This window comes from Microcaecilia unicolor, chromosome 14 (genome assembly GCF_901765095.1).
Source record: "Microcaecilia unicolor chromosome 14, aMicUni1.1, whole genome shotgun sequence".
Classification (NCBI taxonomy): domain Eukaryota; kingdom Metazoa; phylum Chordata; class Amphibia; order Gymnophiona; family Siphonopidae; genus Microcaecilia; species Microcaecilia unicolor.
In genome coordinates, this window is record NC_044044.1 from 17682963 (window position 1) to 17708940 (window position 25978).

A 25978-nucleotide genomic window follows, 5' to 3' on the forward strand; every position below is an offset into this window, starting at 1 on the left:
TAGTGGGTGGGGTGGCACTAATTATTATTGGCACTAATTAGATTTAATTGGAACTTACACGCAAAAACTTAGGCATGGGATACGTGCTTAAATTTTACACATGAGTAAAAAAAGAAGAGACACGGAAATGGGAGGGTCATGGGTGGAACTGGGGGGTGTTGACAAATGGAAGACAATGGATTTGGGCTGTTGTCCTCTATGAAGAAATGATGGCATTGGAGGAAAGCACACAGACGAGATCATTAGTCTACTCTTGAGCAGCAGGGTTGAAGCCACACAGAATATAGATGAGGAGGAAAAGGGAAAGAAGTGGAAGACTGAGTTTAAGTGGAGGAGTGGCCTAGTGGTTAGAGCACTGGTCTTGCAATCCAGAGGCGGCCGGTTCAAATCCTGCTACTGCTCCTTGTGATCTTGGGCAAGTCACTTAACCCTCCATGGCCTCAGGTACAAACTTAGATTGTGAGCCCTCCTGGGACAGAGAAATATCCAGAGTACCTGAATGTAACTCACCTTGAGCTACTACTGAAAAAGGTGTGAGCAAAATGTAAATAAATAAGATTCTGGAATCTTAAAGAGTGACAAGATTCCATGCAGAATCTCAAAGAGTAGCAACATTCCATGTAGAACCCCAAAGAATAGCAAGATTCTGGAGTGGAGGAGTGGCCTAGTGGTTAGAGCACCGGTCTTGCAATCCAGAGGTGGCCGGTTCAAATCCCGCTGCTGCTCCTTGTGATCTTGGGCAAGTCACTTAAACCCTCCATATTGCCTCAGGTACAAACTTAGATTGTGAGCCCTCCTGGGACAGAGAAATATATAACTCACCTTGAGCTGCTACTGAAACAGGTGTGAGCACAATTTAAATAAATAAGTTGGTGGGTCTTGAACCCATCCTGGGGAAGCACCAGCCGGGTGCATAATGAATATGCATGAGCCCATTTGCAGATTGCCTCCAATCTCATATATATTCACTGGGGATGCCATGAAAGCATGGCTGGATGGTACACCCCCAGGTTTAAGCAGTAATGGAGGCTGATATTCAGATTGCAGGAGGCGGCCTGGCTTACTCCTGCAGTCGGCGGTGAGCCTGGATGTTTAATGCCAGGCCATTTCCAGTGACCGGCACTAAACATCCGGTTTATTGTTGACTGGTTTAAACTTAACCGACCAAGCCAGTATACAGTGCTGGCCCGTTAAGTTTATACTGGCCAAAGATAGGCCTGCTATTTGTGAGGCCTGATTTGGCGACCGAAGTTAGCCGGCGATGCGCTGAATATTTGCGGATAGCCGGTTAAGTGGTATTTAACCGACCAGGATCTATTGATGGCCGGTTAAATAGTGCTGAATGTCAGGGGGATGGTCTGTAATCACTTATTTATTTATTAGGATTTATTTACCGCCTTTTTGAAGGAATTCACTCAACAGTAAGAATAGATCAAACATGAGCAGGAGGCAAGTAGAGCAGTAAAAATATTTGAACAACAATACAAAGTATGGCATGGGATACTACTTTAATCCTTGTGGTATTCAAAATATTCTGCTTCAGACATCCCCAGCTGCTTGTTAATCACAATTTTTAGTTCTTAATTTTATTAAGAGGACCTCAAAGCTTCCCCGCTTGACTGGTCTATTCAGAACTCATTTGCATAATATTTTCATACATGCACTCAAGCTGTTTGTTGAAAGTAGTTGTTATCACTGGTCCTATATTTGCTGTCAAAATCTTTCAGAGGCCAGGTCTCTTAAGTCACTTGGAAAAAAAAACTCCCATTTAGGAGAAAAACCAATGACTCCTGACCTCGGAAATACAGCTTCACAATGTACCGAGCAGAATATTTTCTGCAACTGATTCTGTCGTCCTTACACTTGAAAACGACTTACTACAGTGCCCAATCTTGACGTTATCCAGCCCAGCTTATTACTGCAGCTCCCTGTCTCACAGGTTATCTTTGAACTTTCCCATTCGTTCTCTACTTGCAATGACAACACAATATGTACTAGAACATTATAATTGGTAGTGAAGGGAAGGTAAAGTTGTAGCATATAGATGAGTAAGAAAGTAGGAAGAATTAGAAAGTAAGGTGATTGATTTGAAGAACGTTGCACGTGAGGTCAGAGAGATGGTTAAATATTATCTCAGCTAGGGTAGGAGTGGATAAACATGTCCCACTGCAGTATGAGCAGCCCGAATCAATCTTTGTGTGAGTGAGACTAACAAGTTAGTTACTTCTTCCGTTAAAGGCTTGGTTGAAGAGCCAAGCTTATGGTAGTGCAGTGGTTCTCAGTCCAGTACCCGGCACACCCAACCAGTCAAGTTTTCAAGATATTCACAGATATGCATGAGATGAATTTGCATGCAGGTCTATCTTATGCATATTCATTGTGGGTATCCTGAAAGTCTGACTGGCTGGGTGTGTCCCAAGGACTGGGTTGAAAAGAACCACTAGGGTAGAGATACACCTGGATATCGTTGCTATCATGGAAACGTGATTCATCGAGTCCCGTGAAGGGGATACTGCCTCACTAGGCTATAATCTGCCTGGGAAGGATAGTTAACAGCAGAAAAAGGAAAACAAAAACAAATACAGTCGTATCAAAGCAACTGACCCGGACAGAGCTTGGGGAAAAGAGGCGGTGTTAATGGGTTGTCTTGGAAAGGAGGGATAGTTTAGTTTGTCCATTTATAGTGCTTCTCTGTCCAGCCCTCTGATTCAGAGACGAAAAGTGGACAGATGTGGTTTATAATGTCCAGAAAGTGGGAATGGAGGGGGAGGCGATGTTCGTGGTAGATGTGAATTGGTGTGTTTATTTATTTCTTTGCAGCATTGGTATCCCACATTTTCCCACACACAAGCAGGCTCAATGTGGCTTACAAGACAATAAGAAATAGGGTTAGGTAAGAGAAGGGTACATGTGTAAAATAAGGTACAAAATAATAAGGAATAAAATTGTCCTTTGAGGCAATATAATGTAGAGTCTATTGAGTAGCATCAGTAGGGTAGGCCTTACAAAACAGATAGGTCTTTAAAGATCGCCAAAAGTCTTCATGATCATGCAGTGTTTTCACACAGTTCGGTAACACATTCCACATCTGCGTTCCTAAGTAGCAGAAATTAGACGTGTAGACTCGGTTCAAGGCCCTCTTCAGACGAATAGTGATGGAGCCCACAAAGGTGGTGCGTTACTGGACCTAGTACAGTCTCGATTAGCTGTTGTTGTTGGATAAGTGAAAAGTCAGCTAATACGGAAAACAATGGTAACTCCCGTGTGAAGCCCGAAAACAGGAAGAGAAACTGCACACTTCTTAACGACAATGCGATGATGTCACTGGGGGGGGGAGGGCTGTCAGGTATGCTGGATGGTCGGATTAGCGAAGGTCAGATAATTGAGACTGTACTGTACTTAAAAACGGGTAAAGCATCTGGAACGTCTGGGTACTTGCCCACCTGAGCAGATCATCAGTCAGTATGGCCAAGGTAGAGAGGAATTGTATGATGCTCCAAGTCTTGAATTCCAAAAATACTGACTTTGCTGAAATGTTGAAATACCTTACGGAGGTGCTGGCAGGGTGGGAGGAGCTAGGTGATGAGGAAGAACAACAGTGGACTAAATGAATATGAGCCATTGTAATGTCAACACATTTTTATGTCTGCAAATCTAAGTCAAGTAGGAGGAGAAAAAATACAGCATGATTTTCCAAAGAGGTGGCTTAAAAGGTAGAGATGAAAAGCCTGGCAATCAAAAAGCACAAAGGATCACGAAAAAAGAAACATGGGAAAGATATCTCGTAAATCTGAAAGGGCAGAAGCGTGAGTGGAAGAAAAGGAAGCTCGAGAGGTAATATGAGGTATTGGTATGTCAGTGAAAGGAGGAAGGCCTCGGGTGGAAGTGGAAGTCCTGAAAGGTGATGAGGAGTAATGTATGAATAGAGATTAGGAAAAAGCAGAAATACTAAACTTCTGTATTCACTGATGAAGAGCTTGGAGAAGGACTGCTAATTGTTGGGGAAAGGATACATATGGGAGTAGGGTAGATAAAAGAAACAAAACCAGGATTCCAAAAATACTGACTTGCTGATTTTGTGCTGTTTCAGCGTGCATGTCTGACATTGCTGTCTGGATGTCTCAACGCCACCTGAAATTAAACATGACCAAAACCGAGCTTCTCATTTTCCCCCCCCAAACCCACCTCCCCGCTCCCCCCGTTTTCTATTTCTGTTGATGGCTCTCTCATTCTCCCTGTCTCCTCAGCTCGAAACCTTGGGGTCATCTTTGACTCTTCTGTCTCCTTCTCTGCTCATATCCAGCAGATTGCCAAGACCTGTCGTTTCTTTCTTTACAACATCCGTAAAATCCGCCCCTTTCTTTCCGAGCACTCTACCAAAACCCTCATCCACACCCTTGTCACCTCTCGTTTAGACTACTGCAATCTGCTTCTTGCTGGCCTCCCACTTAGTCACCTCTCTCCTCTCCAATCGGTTCAAAACTCGGCTGCCCGTCTCGTCTTCCGCCAGGATCGCTTTACTCATACTACCCCTCTCCTCAAGTCGCTTCACTGGCTCCCTATCCGTTTTCGCATCCTGTTCAAGCTTCTTCTACTAACCTATAAATGTACTCACTCTGCTGCTCCCCAGTATCTCTCCACACTCGTCCTTCCCTACACCCCTTCCCGTGCACTCCGCTCCATGGATAAATCCTTCTTATCTGTTCCCTTCTCCACTACTGCCAACTGTAGACTTTGCGCCTTCTGTCTCGCTGCACCCTACGCCTGGAATAAACTTCCTGAGCCCCTACGTCTTGCCTCATCCTTGGCCACCTTTAAATCTAGACTGAAAGCCCACCTCATTAACATTGCTTTTGACTCGTAACCACTCGCCTCCACCTACCCTCCTCTCCTCCTTCCTGTACACATTAATTGATTTGATTTGCTTACTTTATTTCTTGTCTATTAGATTGTAAGCTCTTTGAGCAGGGACTGCCTTTCTTCTATGTTTGTGCAGCGCTGCGTACGCCTTGTAGCGGTAAAGAAATGCTAAATAGTAGTAGTAGTAGTTTATGGGAGGAGACAACGCGATTTTCCCGCCAGTACTGTCATTCATATCTCATGCATCCTTGAGCTGTCTGTGCAGTTTCGATAGCCTTGTAGCGCTATAGAAATGATAAGTAGTAGTAGTAGTAGTAGTCTCTTGTAATCAGAGGTGATATTGTGATGTCATAATGCCTCAGGCAACCAATAAGAGCCAACCTCATCAGTGATGTCACAATGGCTTAATTGTCCTATACTTGGCTCACTTTTATTACATAGCTCTTTGAGCAGGGACTGCCTTTCTTCTATGTTTGTGCAGCGCTGCGTACGCCTTGTAGTGCTAAAGAAATGCTAAATAGTAGTAGTAGTAGTTTATGGGAGGAGACAACGCGATTTTCCCGCCAGTACTGTCATTCATATCTCATGCATCCTTGAGCTGTCTGTGCAGTTTCGATAGCCTTGTAGCGCTATAGAAATGATAAGTAGTAGTAGTAATCAGGTCAGGTGGGGGGGGGGGGCAATTCAGATAGATACCCGGTGCTGGTAGTTGGGTTAGGAGGAGAGAAGGGGTGTCTGTACTCTAACCAACCCTTCTACGCTGCCCAGGACCTGGTGTACACTTTCCTGCAGTAGCTAAGCGGCCCAAACCTTTTTTTTTTTTTTAAATTGTACATGCCGCGGGATGGCAAATCCACCACATTTGCATGTGGTGTGCAGTCAGGGTTTCCATGTGAGTTAATGCATGCGTTGAAACGTTTTCTGCATTCCTATCCTGCAGTTAAATAGTGCTAAACCAGCGTTAACAGCGTGGGAAGCTTTCTGCATCGGCTCCATTCTGAGCCAACTAACGGAAACCTCCCCCCCTCCCCCCATATCAAGTAAATGTGAATGAATGCTTATGGCGTTAGATCCTGCTGCGATCTCTCTCTTCTTCCTATAGAAGCATGATGTAAATTTAAGCTTTGTACATTTATCCACAGATTATTCTATGGTTTTCTTCCAGATTATCTGGTGGAGTTATTTACTGTAGGGATAACATTTTGTTCTCTTAAATTTAAGGTCTGTTGTTTGCTGCATTTTCCTTCTGTAAAGTACGTGAAATGTATGTCCTATCATAGGGAAAGGGAAATGGGACTTGATATACCACCTTTCTGAGGTTTTTGCAACTACATTCAAAGCTGTTTACAAATATTCAAGTACTTTTTTTTTTGTACCAGGGGCAATGGAGGGTTAAGTGACTTGCCCAGAGTCACAAGGAGCTGCAGTGGGAATGGAACTCAGTTCCCCAGGATCAAAGTCCGCTGCACTAACCACTAGGCTACTCCTCCACTTCTGTATTATCTGTTGTTCAGTGCAATGCTGGAACTCCGTTCCTTTGGAGTTGAGATTGGTTGAATCTTACTTACGCTTTGTAAATTGTTAAAGGTTTATATCTGTTTTCCATTTATTTAATGTAATTTTGTGCTTATGGTATTGAGATAGTTCTGATTGGTCTCTGGATAACTATATTTATTGTATCTTTTTTTCCTAGTGATGGCCTAGTTTTTTTATTTAACTCGCAATCCGCATTGATCCTTAGTTGGTATATAGCGGAATATGAATTCTGTTGTATTGTATTGACAAGCACAGAAGAACAAAGGTCCTCCCCAATGATAATGCAGGAAAACACACACAGAGGGGGTGACACGAAGGATGATGCAGAATAAAGATCATCCTTCTGTATTGTATTGTATCCTAACCATGTTTCCGCTTTCTTCTCTCAGTCCCGAAAAGGCAGTAGTTGATACCGTGCCTCAAGTCACCGATAAGACCGTATCTGGAGTATTGCCTGTTTTAAAGGCAGTACCATTCAAAGGCTGTAGACGGTACAAATGGTTTTGGAATTTGGGTTGAATCAGTCACTTTCCCAAATCGGAAGCTCAAAGTGAGTTTACGTATTCAGGTAAAACTGATAGATCACTGCTCAAAAGGACCCGCTATCTAGGTTGAACTAAGGCAATGGACTTGCCCAAGGTCACAGAGATTGTCAGCCAGAGAGGTAGGATTTGAGCTGTGGCTTCTCTGGTTCTCAGCTCCATCGTTCTACCCACTGGGCTACTTTTTGCAGATGACATAAAAATATTCAAGCTAGTTAGAAGCTGACTGCGAGGAACTACAGAAGAACCTAGCCAGAATGGAGAAGTGGGCGATGACATTTAACTTACCAAATGCAAAGTGATGCAAAAATATCCAGTTATGACATATTGGATGCCATATTAGGAGTTGCCACCTGGGAAAACGATCTTGGACAATACATTTTATAAATTAACGTTTATGTTACATCAAGATCCTCTGCTCAATGTGTAGTGGCAGCCAAAAAAAGCAAACAGAATATGAGGAATTATGTGGCAAGGGGACAGTAAAATGGATATTATTTATAATGCTTCTGCATAGATCTGTGGTGCGAATGCATCTCGAGTATGGTGTGCAGTTCTGGTCGCCTGATCGAAAGGAAAATCTAGAGGAACTGCAGAAGGTACAGAGAAGGGCATCAAAGAAAACCCAGACAGGTTAAGGCTTTTCAGCTTAGTGAACAGGAGATGTGACAGAGGTCTTTTCGAGTGCGGGTGGAACAGGTATTGAATAAAGAATAGTTATTACTCCTTTGAATAGCCCTAGGACTAAGGGACCTTCCATGAAACTTAACAGCTGGCAGATGTGAAACAAATTGGAGAAAGTCGTTTTCACTCAGCAAATGATCAGGCTGTGCAATGAGTTGCCAGAGCATGTGGTCAAGGCATTTGGTATGGCCGGGCCTTGAAAGGATTGTTTCCAAGTATAAGTATTGTTAAATAACTTCTGGTTTTTAAAAGAGAAAGAATGTAATCAGATGTATTATTTCTAACTAATATTGAACAATAAGTATGTTTTCAATGAAATGATTTGACTATACACTGTATTGGCCTTGAAGAAGCCAACGAGATGATCAATGTGGAATAATGAATTAGATGAGTAATATCTGGGGATAATCAGGTTAATACCACGGGTTTATTTTCTGTTACTGCTTAATTGATCTCCTTATCTTGTTTCACTCTCCCTATTTAGTGGTCTAAGGAAGAGAATACAATTACCTGACTGAAATAATTCCTACATATTACTTTCTCTGTATTTCCAGCAAGTTGTTTTATCGCTTGTAAAATGGTTATAAATAAAAAAATTTAAAAAAAAAAAGAAAGGGATTGTTCCCAATTTATCCTCCAGGGACCTGGCCAATCAGGTAAAGGTGGTCTCCGGTACCAGGGACAGATCACAAGTTTGTGGGTCCCTAGGCCAACTAGCACATAGGACCACCCCTCCCCCTTCCTGGCCACAACTGCCAAATATATAGTTTTACTATACATCACAGAAGGAACACTATACATGCAATTGTGCAAGTGTTTTACATTTGTACATGTATAGCATAAAGTTACTGTTAGTGTTATAGGGTATTGACACGAGCATTAATAAATGGAAAATGACAAGGTTTCAGCAGAGCTTATAAACAGATTTATCAGGTTCCTGAAAAACACAACCACTGGACTATACAGACAGGCTGCTACACAATGCCCACCTTGTTAATGAGAAGAGGCACTTAGACATTTGGGCCCCAGGGTTGCCAACTCTGTGGGTTTTCCCATTGAATTGGGCGGGGGTCTTTTTTTTGTGCTGGCCGCGGGCACTTTCCAGCAATTGTTTGTTACGACCGTTTGAGCTGATTTTGTTGTTTTAGCTGGCCGCTGCAGGTTCCTCTGTCCAGCTCTCTCCACTGTCACCCCATTGGTCAAATTTGGAGTTGGAATGAGGCTTGGTTCCAAATTTGACCAATAGGAGGGTGAGGGTGTGTGATGAGGTCATCAGCTGATGATGACTCATTACGCTCTGGAGGAGGAGCGAGGCAGAGAGCAGCAGATAGAAGCAGCAGTACGTCACGTCCTGGACTGGAGGAGGAGAGCGCAGCAGCACGTGGGAAGAGGAGAGGAGGTAGAGAAAGCGCGGTTGTACGGATGGCCCCCTCCTCCCCTGCTCCTCAGATAGTCCATCGGGCAGCTTGGGCTGTCTTTGGGATCCTTTGGGGTGCGGGTTGGGCTGGGGAATTTTTTTCCCATCTGACAACCCTATGGGCCCAGTAGACAAGTATCAAGTGATGAACAACTTATGAGGGCTGCCACTTGCATGACATTTTTATGGCAGTGGGATGCTTTGCCATTTTTCTTCTCCCAGTCATCTTTACCCCCAGCTAAGGCTGGGTACTCATCTAGTGACCCAAAGCAGATGGATAGCCGAATTGGCCAGAGGCTGTCTACCTGACAGAAATCCCACTGTGGGATTTGAACTCGTTGGGAGTGCAGTGCACCAGGAAGCCTCATGTAAAACAACCATTAACCAGGTAGATTTGGGAAATTCACTCTGGGGGTGAGTAACAAAACAAGTGGGCCTACTCTTTAGGATCTGATGGGTACCTCCGAGTGACCTGGCTTTGCCATGGCTGGAGACGGGCTGCTGAGCTTAATAGATTTTTGGTTTCACCGTGCGTGGCATATCTTCTGCTTTTATTAAAATACAAGAAACAAACCATTTTTCAGGGGTTGCAGCTCCGAGGGGATTAATTTTAGGAGTAACAGAAAAATAGAACAGCCTCTTGGGGAAGGCGGTGGAGAGAGAAACAGTAAAGAGATTCAGAGAAGCCTGCGAGAAGCACACAGAAACTTTAGGTGCAAGAAGTGAGGGGAAAGTGTGGTATGTGGTACTGGAACAGGAAGGAAGTTGTGCAGACCTACAGTCTTCCTATTAGACTCTTTCGCTGACAGTAAGACTTGGGGAAGGAGATTTTTAAGACATGTCAAGAGTAATTTTATAAAACCCTTTTCACACGTAAAAGGCTGATTTACTTATGTAAATGGGGGCCTGTAGAGTTAGGTTGCACCTCAAAGTGTGCACAGTGCAAGCCGGTGGGCGCTCTTGCAGTGCACGCACACAGCTGTGGAGTGAGGGCGGAGCACGGTGAAGTCGCAGTGTATGCGCTAATGTACACTCGCATTTGAGCAAGCCTGTTTAGAAGGCATGGATCCGCGGAATCTTAGCGGAGATTGGGTGGCAACGCTGGTAACTGGGAAGCAAAACCAGTGCTGGGCAGACTTCTACTGGTCGTGACTGAATACATATGGATAGGCTGAAGCGTAAATTTTAAGGGGCTTCGATGTTAGCTTCAGAACTTTTAGTACAAGGAGGGTGCTGGGCAGACTTCTACGGTCTGTGCCCTGAGAATGACAAGGGCAAATCAAACTCGGGTATAAAGTATCACATAGCATGTAAAATGAGTTTATCTTGTTGGGCAGACTGGATGGACTGTACAGGTCTTTATCTGCCGTCATTTACTCTGATACTATACAATATGAGCTGGATTCAGTAAATGGCACTCAAAATTCAGCGCCGATAAAAATCAGCGCTGAACGGTATTCTGTAGCAGGCGTTCCGGGATCAGTGCCCTTTATAAAATAGCGTGTAGCGCCAGGATCCACGTTCAGTTTTGGGCGCAAGGAGTTGCACCAGCTGAAACCAGGTGTAAATTCTGGCACACAAGTTGGTCATAGATCTGCAGTATTCTCTAACTCTGAGTGCATTTTAAGGGAACACCCCTGAGCTGCCCATGCCCCTGTGCAGGTCCGCATGAAACGCTGAGGTCAATGGTTCCCAAACCTAGTCCTGGTGGCAGCCCACCCAGTCATGTTTTCAGGGTACCCACAATGAATATTCATAAGAGAGATTTGCATGCACTGCATGCAAAGCTCTTTCATGAATATTCATTGTGGATATCTTGAAAATCCGACTGGCTGGGCTGCCTCCAGGTCCAAGTTTGAGAACCAGTGACTTAGGCGTTATTCTGTAAATGGGTGCATAAGTGTGTCTGCCTTTTTTTTGCCCCATTTTGGTGCCTGCGAGGGAATCAGTGGGACCGTTAGATCACAAAGGAGCAAAAGGGGCACTCAGGGAGGACAAAGCCATAGCAGAGAAACTGAATGAATTCTTTGCTTCGGTCTTTACGGAAGAAGATGGAACAGATCTGCCTGTACCGGAAATGGTTTTCAAGGGTTGATGATACAGAGGAACTGAAAGAAATCTCGGTGAACCTGGAAGATGTAATGACGCCAAATGACAAATTAAAGAGTAGTAAATCACCTGGTTCAGATGGCATACAGCATGAAATTGCTGACCTGCTGTTGTTAAAAATCATCCATGGTACCTAAAGATTGGAGGGTGGCTAATGTGATGCTGATTTTTAAAAAGAGTTCCAGGGGTGATCTGGGAAATTACAGCTCAGTAAGCCTGATGTCAGTGCCAGGCAAAATAGTGGAAACTATTATAAAGAAAAACATTATGGAACACATAGACAAACATGGTTAAATGGGACAGAGTCAGCATGGGTTCAGCTGAGTCTTGCCTCACCTATTTGCTTAATTTCTTTGAAGATGTGAATAACTGGCTTCCCATTAAGGAATGTATTGCCTTTAAGGTTTGCACCTTGATTCATAGGATTATTTACGGAGAAGTTCCTGGATACATGTTAAGTCTAATAGATCTACCACCCAGAAGCAGTTCCTGCTTTTCCCGATCCTTCCTAAATTTGCATTATCCAGATTGCAACGGCCTTAAATACAAATCTACCTACGCCTCCAGCTTCTCCTTACATAGTAACATAGTAGATGACAGCAGAAAAAGACCTGCACGGTCCATCCAGTCTGCCCAAGAAGATAAATTCATATGTGCTACTTTTTAATTTGTACTGTCCTCTTCAGGGCACAGACCATATAAGTCTGGCCAGCCCTATCCCCGCCTCCCAACCACCAGCTCTGGCACAGACCGTATAAGTCTGCCCAGCACTATCCCCGCCTCCCAACCACCAACCCCGCCTCCCACCACCAGCTCTGGCACAGACTGTATAAGTCTGCCCAGCACTTCATAGGCACACAGCTACAGTATGGAATGCACTACCCAAAATCTTAAGATCAATTCAGAACCATCTACATTTCAGAAAATTACTGAAGACCACCCTATTCAAGAAGGCTTACCTTCCAGACTCAACCTAACTTGCTTCTATTTGTTACAGCAAATTCATGGACTCTATTATCTTTAATTATCTTTTTATTATCTCTGTTTTATACGTTGCATATTCGATTACTATCTTATTATTACATTGTTTAATTGTATTTTACTAACTGTAGCCTGCTCTACGGTATTGTGTAAGCCACATTGAGCCTACAACTAGTGGGAAAATGTGGGGTATAAATGTGTTAAATAAATAAATAAACTGTGAGTCAGTTGACGTAGTGTATCTAGATTTTCAGAAAGCTTTTGATAAAGTTCCTCGTGAGAGATTCCTGAGAAAATTAAAGAGTCATGGGATAGGAGGCAATGTACTGGTGTGGATTAGGAATTGGTTATTGGACAGAAAACAGCGGGTAGGGTTAAATGGCCAATTTCTCTCAATGGAGGAGGGTGAACAGTGGAGTGCCGTAGGGATCAGTACTGGGACCAGTGCTATTGAACATATTTATAAATGATATGGAAATCGGAACGATGAGAGAGGTGATTAAATGTACATAGTTGTCAAATACTCCAGGTTCATAACCCAATTCTTCCCATCTTTGAAACTGCCGTCCATACAGTCCCAGTGTAACCTTGGGAATCCTCTAATGGGAGAGTGTTGTTGTAAAATCATTTTAGTAATCCCAAGCTGCTTCTTCCAACTGTCCCATATCTTCATAGTGGTCTGAATCTATAGATGATTGATAGTAATTACTATTTCCACCCACCACCACCACCACCACCACACACACACACACTTCCCAGCACCTACGGTGTTAAACTGAGAGGAATCTTATAAGCTTCTGAATACTCTAACCAGACCCAAAGCTTATTCCCCTTCTCCCCTCCCTCCCCCATTTGACTATTGTCCTCAACTGAGCCACCTAAAATGGAAATAATTTCCCTTTGAAAATTGATTTACAGGTTAGATGATGTTACATTTTCCGTGAGCCAAGGTTCACTCAAAGTGATTTATAAAGGCAATACAGTAATGAAATACATGTTGATAATTAAAACAAGCAAAACATCAATAGTGTGCAAATCTATTCCTACTAGGCCAGTAAGAATCATTAAGGGGTCACAGGCCGATGTTCAGAACCTAACTCCGGCGTTAGAGCCAATTAGCGCAGGACTGGCGCTGGCATTAATCTGTGCAGGAAACAAAATGTGCGTGTCAGAGGTGGCCGTCAATTATATTTAAATGTAGTCAAACCAATGTTAATGAGGTCATTTGTTATTTGGGAGAACCCACTGCTCCCCTTTCTCCATGTCCCAATGCACCCTGAAACTAAAAGACGTTGAGCTACAATGTTGAGTCTCCTGGGGTCATCAAACAGCTTTGGGCCAAAGGGGAGAGGCTTAGTCATTGTTCCACACACTCCATCCTATCCGTTGCATCTTTAGGACTTGTCTTTCTTGCACTTGTTTAGAAACTCGGAACTGCAAGTCCCACATTGCAGTAGGATGATGGGGGCGAGAGGGATATGGGAAAACTAGGAATGAACAACTTGTTCTGAAATTAAAATTAAAATTCCATCAAGCAGGGTCTTCTTGGTGCGTCCAGTTGATTTACCTCTCTTCCAGCCAGAAGAGGCTCAGCCTACTCCTCGGATTGAACTTATGACCTGCAGTTCTTCCTACCAGCATATCTACGGACCATTTTAGACTCCTTTACCCTTTCCCTATTAACTACTTTCCCTGTTTCCACTGTTCTATCTAATTTGATTGTAACCGTATCATCTCTGATCTGGCAATAGCCATTCAGTGCATTGTAAGCCACTTTGAGCCTGCAAAATTGTGTGGAAAACGTGGGGTATAAATGTGCAAAATAAAAAATCATGGAGTCCACTAGTTACCCCAGTGAGCAGGAGATGGGGCCTATGCATGGAGGGGGGAAGGGGAGGAGGTGCAACCAAGATATTACACCGGGCCCTCATGCTATAAGGAACCCCGAAGTGAGCTTGAAGCTTAAAAAGATGCAGCTTTCAGCAGGCTTTGGGGTTTCCTTCCAATATTCGGCCTATGGCTGGAGATATGGTTAAGTACCAGTTTTGTAGAAATTTGTACGTCTGCATGAATGTAATCTTATGAAAAAGTAGTTTGATGACTGACTGTGGTTTGTTACCTGAACATATGTGTATGTCTGTGTGTAGGCTTCTTTGGCCTGCTCAGTCACCATGGCAACCTGCTGCTGTTGCCAGGCAACCATAGGATTTTTGCCAGGAAGTGGTGTAGGCCCGATGGAGCGATTAGCACAGGCAGGAAGTGAGCCACCCACCACAAAAGTCAAGCTGACAGCTTCTCTCTGATGTACTCTTAATGCTGGCTCTGGACTGTGGCACATGCAGATGGCCCACACAGCCTTGCATGGGACTGGATTGCCCATGAAACCTGTGCTGAGAACAAGTGGGCTGGTGGCTTGCGGTTTCAGCCTTTGGCCTTAAGACCTTTAACCAAGCTGCTTGTGTGCACTTTTTTTAAAATAGAACAGTTTGGGTAAAAGGTAATTTTTAAAGCAAAATGATAGACATTTAATACGGACGTTTAAATATTTGAAAGGCATTAATGTACAAACAAACCTTTTCCAGAGACACAGAAGAACTAGAGAACATGAATTTGAGGTTGCGGGGGGGGGGGGGGGGGTCAACTTAAGAGTAACATTAGGAAGTACTTTTTCCACAGAGAGGGTTGTGGATACCTGGAATATTGACAGAATTCAAACATCTGCCCCCCCCGCCCCCCCTCTTGGCAGCCCTGGTCATGGTCCCCCCCTAAACACCTATCAAAAGTGATTAAACTAAATGAAGAGACTTCAGACTGCCCAGAACACGGCAGTTAGACTTATTTATGGGAAGCCTAGATTCGAAAGTGCAACACCCCTCCGTATGAAACTTCATTGGCTCCCTGTTAGAGAACGAGTCAACTTTAAGGCCATCACACTAATACCCAAGATCATCCATGGAATATCACCAAGTTACATGGTCAATCTATTAGATCTTCCATCCAGAAACAGGTCAACATCTTCACGGACATACCTTAACCTGCACCTTCCCAATTGCAAAGGACTAAAGTATAAAACATATCATGCATCTAACTTCCCCTACCTGGGATCCCAACTCTGGAATGCTCTACCCAGATACATTCGATCAACTAGTGAATACCTTCCCTTTAGGAAACTATTGAAAACCCGTCTATTCAAACAGGTTTACCCAAATGACTTGACCTACCATAAGCAAACATAAGCAGCCCATCCATTTACCGGTTCATCTAATCAATAACAACAATGGCTCAGAAATTACCTCCTACCAATCTTCTTACCCTCCATGCTCTTCCCCTACCTCTTCTTCATCGCTCTACTTCCTTATCTATCCCTATCCTTTCTCTCATACCTCTTTTATCCATTTACCCTTGTTCATTTGTCCTACCACATACCTCCTTGTTGATTCAGATACTACAGATTGCATTCTCTTGTTACTATGTAAGCCACATTGAGCCTGCGATGAGCGGGAAAGCGCGGGATACAAATGTAATAAATAAAATGGCAAGAACAGATCAAGATCAAGTGTGCATATGTTATATCGCATCATACCATATGCCATGAGTTATCTTGTTGGGCAGGTCTTTATCTGCCATCATCTATGGTACTATATCCATCTGCAGTGATTTACAACGTGTACTATCTGTCTGTAGTTGCTGCAGCAGCATCTATAGTCTGTCCGCCTGTAGGTGGTACTATATCCATCTGCAGTGATTTACAACGTGTACTATCTGTCTGTAGTTGCAGCAGCATCTATAGTCTGTCTGCCTGTAGGTGGTACTATATCCATCTGCAGTGATTTACAACGTGTACTATCTGTCTGTAGTTGCATCAGCATCTATAGTCTGTCCGCCTGTAGGTGGTACTATATCCATCTGCAGTGATTTACAACGTGTACTATCTGTAGTTGCAGCAGCATCTATAGTCTGTCTGCCTGTAGGTGTTACTATATCCATCTGCAGTGATTTACAATGTGTACTATCTGTCTGTAGTTGTTGCAGCAGCATCTATAGTCTGTCCGCCTGTAGGTGGTACTATATCCATCTGCAGTGATTTACAACGTGTACTATCTGTCTGTAGTTGCAGCAGCATCTATAGTCTGTCCGCCGGTAGGTGGTACTATCTATCTGCAGTGAGAATCAGTACTCTTTTTCTGTCTCTATCCGTTTCTTTGTTTCACATGTTTTTTCTTTCTCGTCCTCTTTTTGACTCTGTTTTAATCTTCACTGTTGCTCCTTATTTCTTAGTCCACTCTTTTCTTCAAAACATCCCCTAATTATTCCAAATGAAAACATGCACGTTACATGGACTGTTTTATTTTAAAATGGCAGCTGTAGTGGTGAAAAATAGATCCAGTCTGCTGTCCAAATAAGAACTTAAGAGTAGCCCTACTGGGTCAGACCAATGGTCCATCTAGCCCAGATTCCTGTAAAAGACCCCCTAAATTTTCTAATGAGCCGATTAGTGCCAGTAATTGGGTGCTAATTGGCACCAATTTGTGCACAGACATCTTGCTATGCGCTACTCTATAACCATTTGTGCCCATATCCCATAGTGCGCAACCCAAAAGAGGACGTGGCCATGGGCGGTGCACGGGCGGATTCCTAGAATTTGTACGCAGTGTTATAGAATACCAGGGATGTGGCCCAAATTGGGTGTCGGGAGTTACACCTGGCTTTTCATCAGGCATGAGTCCTGAGCACTGAAATTGGCACTCGATACCATTCTATAATGGACGCTCATCGTTAAGCGCTCATTATAGAACAGCATCGCGCATCATTTACTGAATCTAGCCCTGTGTGAGCAGGTGCTTCAGCGGACATGCAGTTTACACGCGTATTTTTAAAAAATATTCATATAAACGGATGGAGTTCATGCACACACTTCAACTGCCTTGGAGCATGTGTAAGTTATGCATTATTGCAAATTATAGTAGTTTATTGGGATTTGCTGTTCCGCTTAAGACTGACTTGCAGATCACAGCGGTGTCCAAAATCAAAAAGCACAGAAAAGGAAAAGAACTACTGTACATTGACAGGAAAGAAATTCACGCACACATCATGCTAAAGTGTGCAGCGGCGGCCAAAAAAGCAAACCGGATGCTGGGAATTATTAGGAAAGGGATGGCGAATACGATCGAAAATACTATAATGCCTTTGTATCGCGCTGTGGTGCGTTCGCACCTTGAGCATTGCGTTTAGTTCTGGTTGCCTTATCTCAAAAAAGATACAGCGGAATTAGAAAAGGTTCAAAGGAGAGTGACCAAAATGATAAGGGGGATGGAATTCCTCTCGTATGAGGAAAGGCTAAAGAGGTTAGGGCTGTTCAGCTTGGAAAAAGAGACGGATGAGGGGAGATATGATTGAGGTCTACAAAATCCTGATTGGTGTAGAACGAGTAGAAGTAAATCCATTTTTTACTTGTTCCAAAAGTACAAAGACTAGGGGACACTCGAGGAAGTTACATGGAAATACTTTTAAAACAAATAGAAGGAAATATTTTTTCACTCAACGAATAGTTAAGCTCTGGAACTCTTTGCCGGAGGAGGTGGTAACAGCGGTTAACGTATCTGGGTTTAAAAAAGGTTTGGACAAATTCCTGGAGGAAAAGTCCATAGTCTGCTATTGAGATAGACCTGGGAAGCAACTGCTTGCCCTGGGGATTTGTAGTATGGACTGTTGCCATAATTTGGGCTTCTGCCGGGTACTTGTGACCTGACTTGGCCACTGTTTGGAAAACAGGATACTGGGCTAGATGGACTATTGGTCTGACCCAGTATGCCAACTCTTATGTTCTTAGAGTAGAAAAAGGGAAATAGTACAAAGCCTGGGGGGGGAGGGGAGAAGGAAGGGAGAAAATGGACAACAGTATACAGGACAACGATGGTCAGCTTAGTGGCAACTCCCCGACAGGACCAAATGCTTGGGGTAAAAAGCCAAGCCCTGGTTTAAAATGTTTGAATGAAAGTTCTGTGCATAGGTAATGGGGGAGAGAATTCCGACACGAGGGGGCCGTGAAAAGAATGCCCGATGTCTTGTAAATTCTTGTTGGGCAAACCTAGGACTTGGAAAAAACTAACAGGTGGTCATTTAATGATCAGAGAAGATGGGCTGGAGAGTATGGGATGGTCAGAGCGGATAAGTAGTGCAGGAGCCCAAGTCTGTGAACCTGAAAGTGAGCGTAACAATAATTTATAAAGGCACACAGGCCTTGCCTAAATAAAGTATAGGTACCCTTCTGGATCTGTCACAGGTAGTCACAAGGGTCAGAAGCTACAAAATAGTAAATTTAAAACGAATCAGAGAAAATATTTCTTCACTTAACGTGTAATTAAACTCTGGAATTCATTTGCCAGAGAGTGTGGTAAAAGCAGTTAGTTTAGCAGGGTTTAAAAAAAGGTTTGGCTAGCTTCCTAAAAAAAAGTCCATAGACCATTATTAAAATGGACTTGGGAAAATCCATTTCTTTTTTTCTGGGATAAGCAGTATAAAATTATTGTACTGTTTTGGGACCTTGCCAGGTACTTGTGACCTGGATTGGCCACTGCTGGAAACAGGATACTGGGCTTGATGGACCTTCGGCCTGTCCCAGTATGGCAACACTTATCTACTAATGTGTACTTATATAAACTTAAAATCTCCCTCTCTGCCCCAAGACTCAGGCACACAGGGTGTCTCATGTATTGGCAGAAAGATCATGCAACACGTATGGTGTGGTCAAGCGTGATACGCAGCGGTCAAGCGTGATACGCAGCTGCAGCAGCAATGCAAGCTTCACGCACTCCTGTATTTAAAGTGAACCCTTTTATCCTCTGTCCTTCCCTCAGGTCTGTCATTGAAGATGTGGAGTGCGATGTGTCGGAGCTGGAGTCTCGGCTGGAGAAGGTGAGAATTGGGATTGGAGGAAGGGAAGGAAGTGAATGAGCTTGGAGGGGAAGGGGATTAAGCTCTGCTCCCCCTTCCACATACTGATGGCAGGGTTTGGGGGACGGCTGGGGAATTAAGGGAGCTGGTAGAGGGTTGGATAGGGATGGCAAGAAGGATGTGCTGTGTGTGCACATACGGTTGACTTTCTTTCTCTCTCTGTGTCTCTGTCACTGACTATCCATCACAGCTTGTTAAGCTCTGCACCGGGATGTTGGAGACTGGCCGGCAGTACTGTTCCAACAGCAAATCCTTTGTCTGTGGGATCCGAGAATCTTTCCCAGCATGCCAAGGGGGACAGGATGATGAGTGTAAGTGAGAACAATTTCCTTGGTTGGGGGGGGGGGGGGGGGGTGGTAGAGTTCCATCCCCATCTATACCAGGAGTTAGCACCAAGGCTTGGGAAGAGGTTTCGACCTGGGACCTGGTTTGGAATTAGATTTTGAGAGAGGGAAAAGTATCTAAAGCAAGGTGTCAGACATTTTTCTCAGGTACATCAGTGAAAGGGAGAAGGGCAGGAGGTGGGGTTGTAAGACTGATGGGATAAAATGAGAAATGTGTGGTAGGAGGAAAAGGTAAAACTACGTGCAGCCTGGCAGCTCTCAGGGGGCCTGAGTGTTATTTTCCGTGTGGGGAGGAAGTGGGGAAACATGCTATTATGATAAACAGGCCCCACACAAGTTTCTGAAGATGTTTTTGTACTATCCAAACTTACAGCAGAAGATCACAAACTTTAGGGAATATCAGTTTTTATATGCACCATTGAAAAGCATTAAACAGGAAAGCTTCAGGGCAAGTCACTTTTCACTAGCAGTCAAGAGTGAGTAAACATGAGTTATTCCCAGTCTCAGTCAGGGAGGCCTCTGTAGATTCGGACTAAAGATGAGAAGAATTCTTTCGAGCCACCTCTTGGCAAACCGATGGTAGACCATGTGCTTGATCCCAGATGAGTCTCGGTGCTAGTCTGGCAAAGTTTTTGAGCTGGAAAAACCATCACATATCAATGGGAAAAACTAATATGTGTGGGGAAAACATGGAATCGCACAATACAATTCTTATATAATTACTGTTTTTTCAAAAACACTTTCTGACTCATTCCAATAAGTGAAAGATTTTTTTTTTAATGTGCTCATAGATTCTCTTAAGGACCGTCACAGACCAACCAAGTCTTCTATCGTCCATAGGCCACTAATAATAGCTCATGTTTTTCTTTATACATGTCATAACGTGCAACTATATAAGTAGACTAACCAGTGAGTTTTTTTCTAGTGAAAAAGGTGCCGGTACTCAAATGACAGGCCAACTTTCAGGGGTGGGGTGATCACTGAGGGACCCAACCCACAATAGTCAGGCCCCCTGCGACCAGTCACAGAACCTATGACAAGGCAGGATTGGTGTGTAGAGTCTGAGCTCTTTCATTAAAACTTGGGGACCATGGGTCAATTTTAGCAGACGATGGAAAAAGTGCCGGTACTCAGTACCCCCAAGTACCCCCTCAAAAAAAAGCCCTGAGACTAGCAGTCATAAGATGCCACTTAGCTTGTTGTGGTCTTGGGTCCCAACATGAACCATGTTTCGCAAAAAAGCTTCTTTCAAGAGACCCAACTCCAGAAGTTCATGTTGGCTCTAATCGGTCCCTCACAGACTGGAAAAGTTTCAAGCGGTAATGCATTTTTCTTTTCCTTTTCCAGTCTGTGAGGGACCGATTAGAGCCAACTTGAACTTCTGGAGTTGAGTCTCTTGAAACAGCTTTTTCGCGAAACATGGCCCTTGTCGAGACCCAAGACCACAACAAACTAAGTGGCGTTTTATGACTATTAGTATAATAAAGAAAAACGTGCTATGATTAGTGGCCTGTGACGATAGAAGACTTGGTTGGTCTGTGGTGGTCTTTAAGAGAATCCATGAGCACATACAAAAATGTTTCACTTATTGGAATGAGTCAGAAAGTGTTTTTGAAAAAAGAAACAGCAATATATGGAATTGTATTGGGTGAACGTTTTTTGGACTGCCGTCAAAAGCATCAAAAAGATCCCTTGTCCTGGGACCTTCCACAACACTTATTCTAATGTAGAGGAGTAGGACGCTACAGGGTTCTTCATTGCAAGGTCCAGGGTCCAGAGATGATCTCCATTGGCCCTAAGCCTGGCAGCCTAATTCTCTTTCCCCCTGCCTTGTCCAGAGGATTTCTGCTGGCGCTCTTCAGAGGAACTGCTCCGTCTTCCTTCAGGACCACGTGGCTCTCAGTGAATTTGACTTCTACCATGTACAGAATCCCATGCCATTCTTGCAAGATTGTGCCAACAGTGTGGAAGTCTGGACGTGGTACGGTTTAAACTCCCCGAGAGCCACGTGATACTAGACAAAGAGCAGAACAGTTGTCCCAGAGGCAGTGCCTGTTGCAAGGTCGGAGGGGGGATGGACACAGTTTGGAGAGCTTGGAGACAGGATGATAGTAGCTGACTGGGAGAGGAGGCTGGTGGGAGTTGGGATAGGTTTGGGGGAGAATGTGAACTGGGGGATATCTGGGTTGGAGAAGATAAGATGGGCTGAGGAGGAGAGAAAGTCTGGAGAATTCAAATTTATTTATTTATACATATTGCTCTGAGCACACCTGAGCAGCTGGACCGGCTACATCATTGGAGAGAAAACTTCCCCTGTCTTCCCCTTATCACCCAGGGCTCTGGGCTTCATCCACTTCATCCAGCATGTACTTATAAGGATGCATAGAGAGAGTCCATCACCCTAACCACTAGGCCACTCCTCCACTCTGTATGTTACCATAATCACTCTGAGATGAGAGTAAAGACCTAAATCTGTGTACTCTACATGAGAGGAGAGGCTGGAGGAGTACGATGGAGACCTTCAAATACCTCAAAAGCAGAAATTAAGCACACAAGCATTTTTCTCATAGAATGATGGTGGTAGAACAAGGGGTCACATTGGGAGGATCCTTAGGTGGAAGATGTGGACGATCAAGCCAGGGGTTGGATGGTCTCTGTGATAGTGAAGTGGGAAGAGGAACCTGAATTATAGTTATGTAATGCAAGGTTCCACATTAGGAGTCACCAACCGGGAAAGGGATCTAGGCTTCATCGCTGATGATACGTTGAAACCATCTGCTCAGTGTGCAGCAGCAGCTAAGAAAGCAAATAGAATGTTAGGTATTATTAGGAAAGGAATGGAAAACAAAATGAGGATGTTATAATGCCTTTGAATCGGTCCATGGTGCGACCGCACCTCAAATATTGTGTTCATTCTGGCCAACACATCTCAAAAAAGATATATGGAATTAGAAAAGGTACAGAGAAGGGTGACGAAATGATAAAGGGGATGAGACGACTTCCCTATGAAGAAAGGCTAAGCGACTAGGGCTCTTCAGCTTGGAGAAAAGGTGGCTGAGGGGAGATATGATAGAGGTCTATAAAATAATGAGTGGAGTGGACAGGGTTAGAGTGAGTTTGCTTGTTTACTCTTTCCAAAATACTAGGACTGGGGGCACGCAATGAAGCTACAAGTAGTAAATTAAAATGAATCGGAGAAAATATTTCTTCATGTGTAATAAACTCTGGAATTGTTGCCAGAGAATGTGGTAAAGGTGGTTAGCTTAGTTGAGTTTTAAAAAGGTTTGGATGGCTTCCTAAAGGAAAAGTCCTTGACCGTTATTAAATGGACTTGGGGAAAATCCACTATTCTGGATAAGCAGTATAACATGCTTTTGTACTGTTTTGGGATCTTGCCAGGTACTTGTGACCTGGATGTGGCCACTGTTGAAACAGGATGCTGGGCTCTGATGGACCTTCGGTCTCTCCCAGTATGGCAATACTTATGTACTTATAATGGTCTCGGTGATAGTGCCGTAGGTAGATTGCACAGAGCGTGGAACGTTCTACCCTCGATTCTGTGCTTAGGTGTGCCAGCTTCCCATCCGTGTGTTTCGGTTAGCGCTGTTGTCTGTATGCACATGCATTCCTACGAACCTGGCCAGCTGTGGTAAATACTCATCTGGGCGTCAGCCTTGGCCACAAAAGAACTTGTTTTGAAACTTCTGTCCTTGTAACCACCCATGCCCCAGATCTCCCCCCCCCCCCCCCCCCCCCATTTTGGTTCTTCCTCCCTGTTTCATCTCTGCCCTGCCCTTTGCATTTCCTCTGCCATCCTCCCCCTCATTTTTCCTCCCTGTCTTCTCCCCTCCTTCCTTCCCCATTTCTCTCCTTCTCATAGGCAACAACTTTTATAAATGATTGGTGGGGATGGGGGGGAATCCATAGTTAATTACCCCTCCCCGAAGGAGTTTGCTCAGTATTGAGGGTGCTTAAGCATTCAGAGGTGACACATATCTCCTCTCTCTCCCCCAGCTTCTTCTATTCCCTCTCCTTCTGTTTGTTCCGTTCATCTCTTCCTCTCCCCTCCCTCTCTCTCTTCTTCTTCTCCATTTCTCTTTTCTTCTCTTCCTTCTTCCTTTGAGGGGTTCTCAACCCAGTCCATGGGACTCGCCTAGCTAGTCAGGTTTTCAGGATAGCCACAATGAATATGCATGAGATCAATCTGCATAAAATGGAGATAGCGCATGGAAATTTCTCATGCATATTCATTGTGGGTATTCGGAAAACCTGACTTGGAGTGTCCCGAGGACTGGGTAAAGAATCCCTGCTATAAGGAGACGGGGTCTAGGGGAGTTGTATGTAGTCATTAGTCACTGCTGTAACTTCACCCCATTTCTCTCTCCCTCCCATCTCCTCAGGAATGCCTTTTGCGATTCTCAGAGAGTCTGACAAGATGATTGACAGTCATATGGTAAGTCACCTCACACTCATTGCCCTCCCCTGGAAGAATTGGTAAGGAGGGGGCTAGGTGTTAGTGCCTGGCTTCCTCGAGGGGATAAGGACCAGTCTCCCCCCCCCCCCCCCAACCATCAACTTTGGGGGAGTCCACCCCACTGGGGGAGCAGAATCCTGATTCTTCTCCCTCTTGGTGAGGGACACATGAGTTTCTAAGCCTTTTCTGGAGAGTGAGAGGTTAGGGCAGATCTGGACTATCTTGACAATGGGGTACAGGAGGATGAGAAGGAGCGTCATGTCAGTTTTTGTCCCCTTGAGTCTGTGAAGTAACCCCAGAGAGGGTGACCTGGTCCTGTTTTCCCTCTCCCTTGGTAGGTTGAGGGTGGTCTCTCTAGTGAGCCCCAGAGGTTGCTCCTTCCTCAGTGAGCAGAAAGGGGCTGCGAGGTCCTGATTCCCGGTGTGTAAAGGGGGGGGGGGGGTAGGAGACGTTGGTACTGGGTCCTGATTTTCTCTGCTCCTCTGGCTTTCTGCAGGAGCTACTGGACACCACACAGCAGGCCTTCAAGCAACAGCTCCAAACTTTTGTCAAGGAGTGAGTATCTCCAGCCTTAGATCACTGCTCTGTGTGTATATATTTGTGTATGTAATTGGGGGGGGGGGGGGAGTTGGGTCAGTCTGCGGAGTATCTGGGTATGTGTGTCTGTCTTTGTAGGACTGACTTTCTTATTTTGTATTTGGTGGAGAAATTTGCCTAATTCAGTGAATCTCGGGGCTATGGTTTTTGGCGTTTCATACTTCTGGTGTGGTCACCACCGTCAAGCCTGCTTGTGACAACAATTCCATTGGAAAACAGTCCAAACCCAGCAGGCGGCATTCCTCTGTAATGTCCTCTCTCTTCAGGATAGTTGATTGCCCTCCTCGGCTCTGAGGCAGCTGGCAAAGGCTGTGTGAGAGGCCCAGGCATCAGTTTGGATAGTGGCAGGTCCAGATTCAGGGCTATTATTGGATCCTAATTCTGATTACCGCTGGATTGAGGCAGATTTAGAGTACAGTATCGAGGTGATGATGGACATCTTAACCATCATTGAAAACTAACTTTAGTCATTTATAATTTGCATATAATTGCCTTTATGAACTTGTGTATTACTTTCATGTCTGTGTCTCCCTCTGTCTTGCATCATTTTATGTGACTCTGTCTTGCGCCCCTACCCCTTGCATCCAGGGACATTAAGAAATTAAGGAAACAAGAAGAATTTGACAGGTGCAGCGAGAGTCTGGACAGCGCGCTCCACCACAACGCCGAGGTCCCTCGCAAGAAACAGCACGAGGCAGAGGAAGCCAGTACCGCACTGACCGCTGCTCGGAAAGCTTTCTGCGATAAGGCGCTGGACTATTTACTGCAGGTAACGCCTGTGCTTCTCAGCCTTGTTGTCTGTCTGTCTGGCTCATCCTGACTTCTCTCTGCTGTCTTTTTGTTTCTCCTTTTCGCTGTCACTCTGGAGTTGCACTAAACCACCCTGTCTATGGACATTACCCCACTATCTGTCACTCATCAGACAAAGAGAAGAGAGAGGGAAGCAGATGGGCCTGGGTGGGCCAGGGCCCACCCACTTAGAGCTCAGGCCCACCCAACAGTAGCACACATTTAGCGGTAGCTGGTGGGGGATCCCAAGCTCGGCCAGCTGAAGACTTCCCCCTGATGGTAATGAAAACGCTACTCTCCACGATACCGGCACCTGCGCATGCTCAGTTTTTCAGCGCATGCCTGCTGCAGACTGCCAAGGTGGAAAGAAGCGTTTTCACGCCAGCTGGGATATTTTTTTGGGTGGTGGTGTGGGGGGGGGGGGGGTGAGGGAGAACGCTTGGTGCCCACCCACTTCTTGCCTAGGCTGGCTACAGCCCTGGAGGGAAGATCAGCAAAGATTTTCGGAGGGGGTGGGGGGAGATAGAGGGAGAGAGAAGGAGAAGGGGATATTGAGGGTGGGGTAGATGGAGAAGGTAAAAGAGGAAAGGCTTGTGAACTGGGGACGGGGAAGGAAGTTAGAATAACAACAGAGCCACACGTACAGAGGAAGTGAGGAAACAATGCGGAGAGATGCTTGACTTAGTAACTG

The 25978-nt window shown here is 44.6% G+C and overlaps 1 protein-coding gene across 1 annotated transcript in view; it reads left to right on the forward strand.

Annotated features, from left to right (window-relative positions):
- ACAP1 (ArfGAP with coiled-coil, ankyrin repeat and PH domains 1) overlaps positions 1-25978 on the forward strand; it is a 68479-nt gene that overhangs the window by 9104 nt on the left and 33397 nt on the right. The window contains 7 exon segments of the mRNA XM_030187177.1: positions 18987-19044; positions 19274-19357; positions 19359-19394; positions 23828-23855; positions 23858-23880; positions 24398-24456; positions 25087-25267. Coding sequence (XP_030043037.1) covers positions 18987-19044; positions 19274-19357; positions 19359-19394; positions 23828-23855; positions 23858-23880; positions 24398-24456; positions 25087-25267 — 469 coding nt within the window.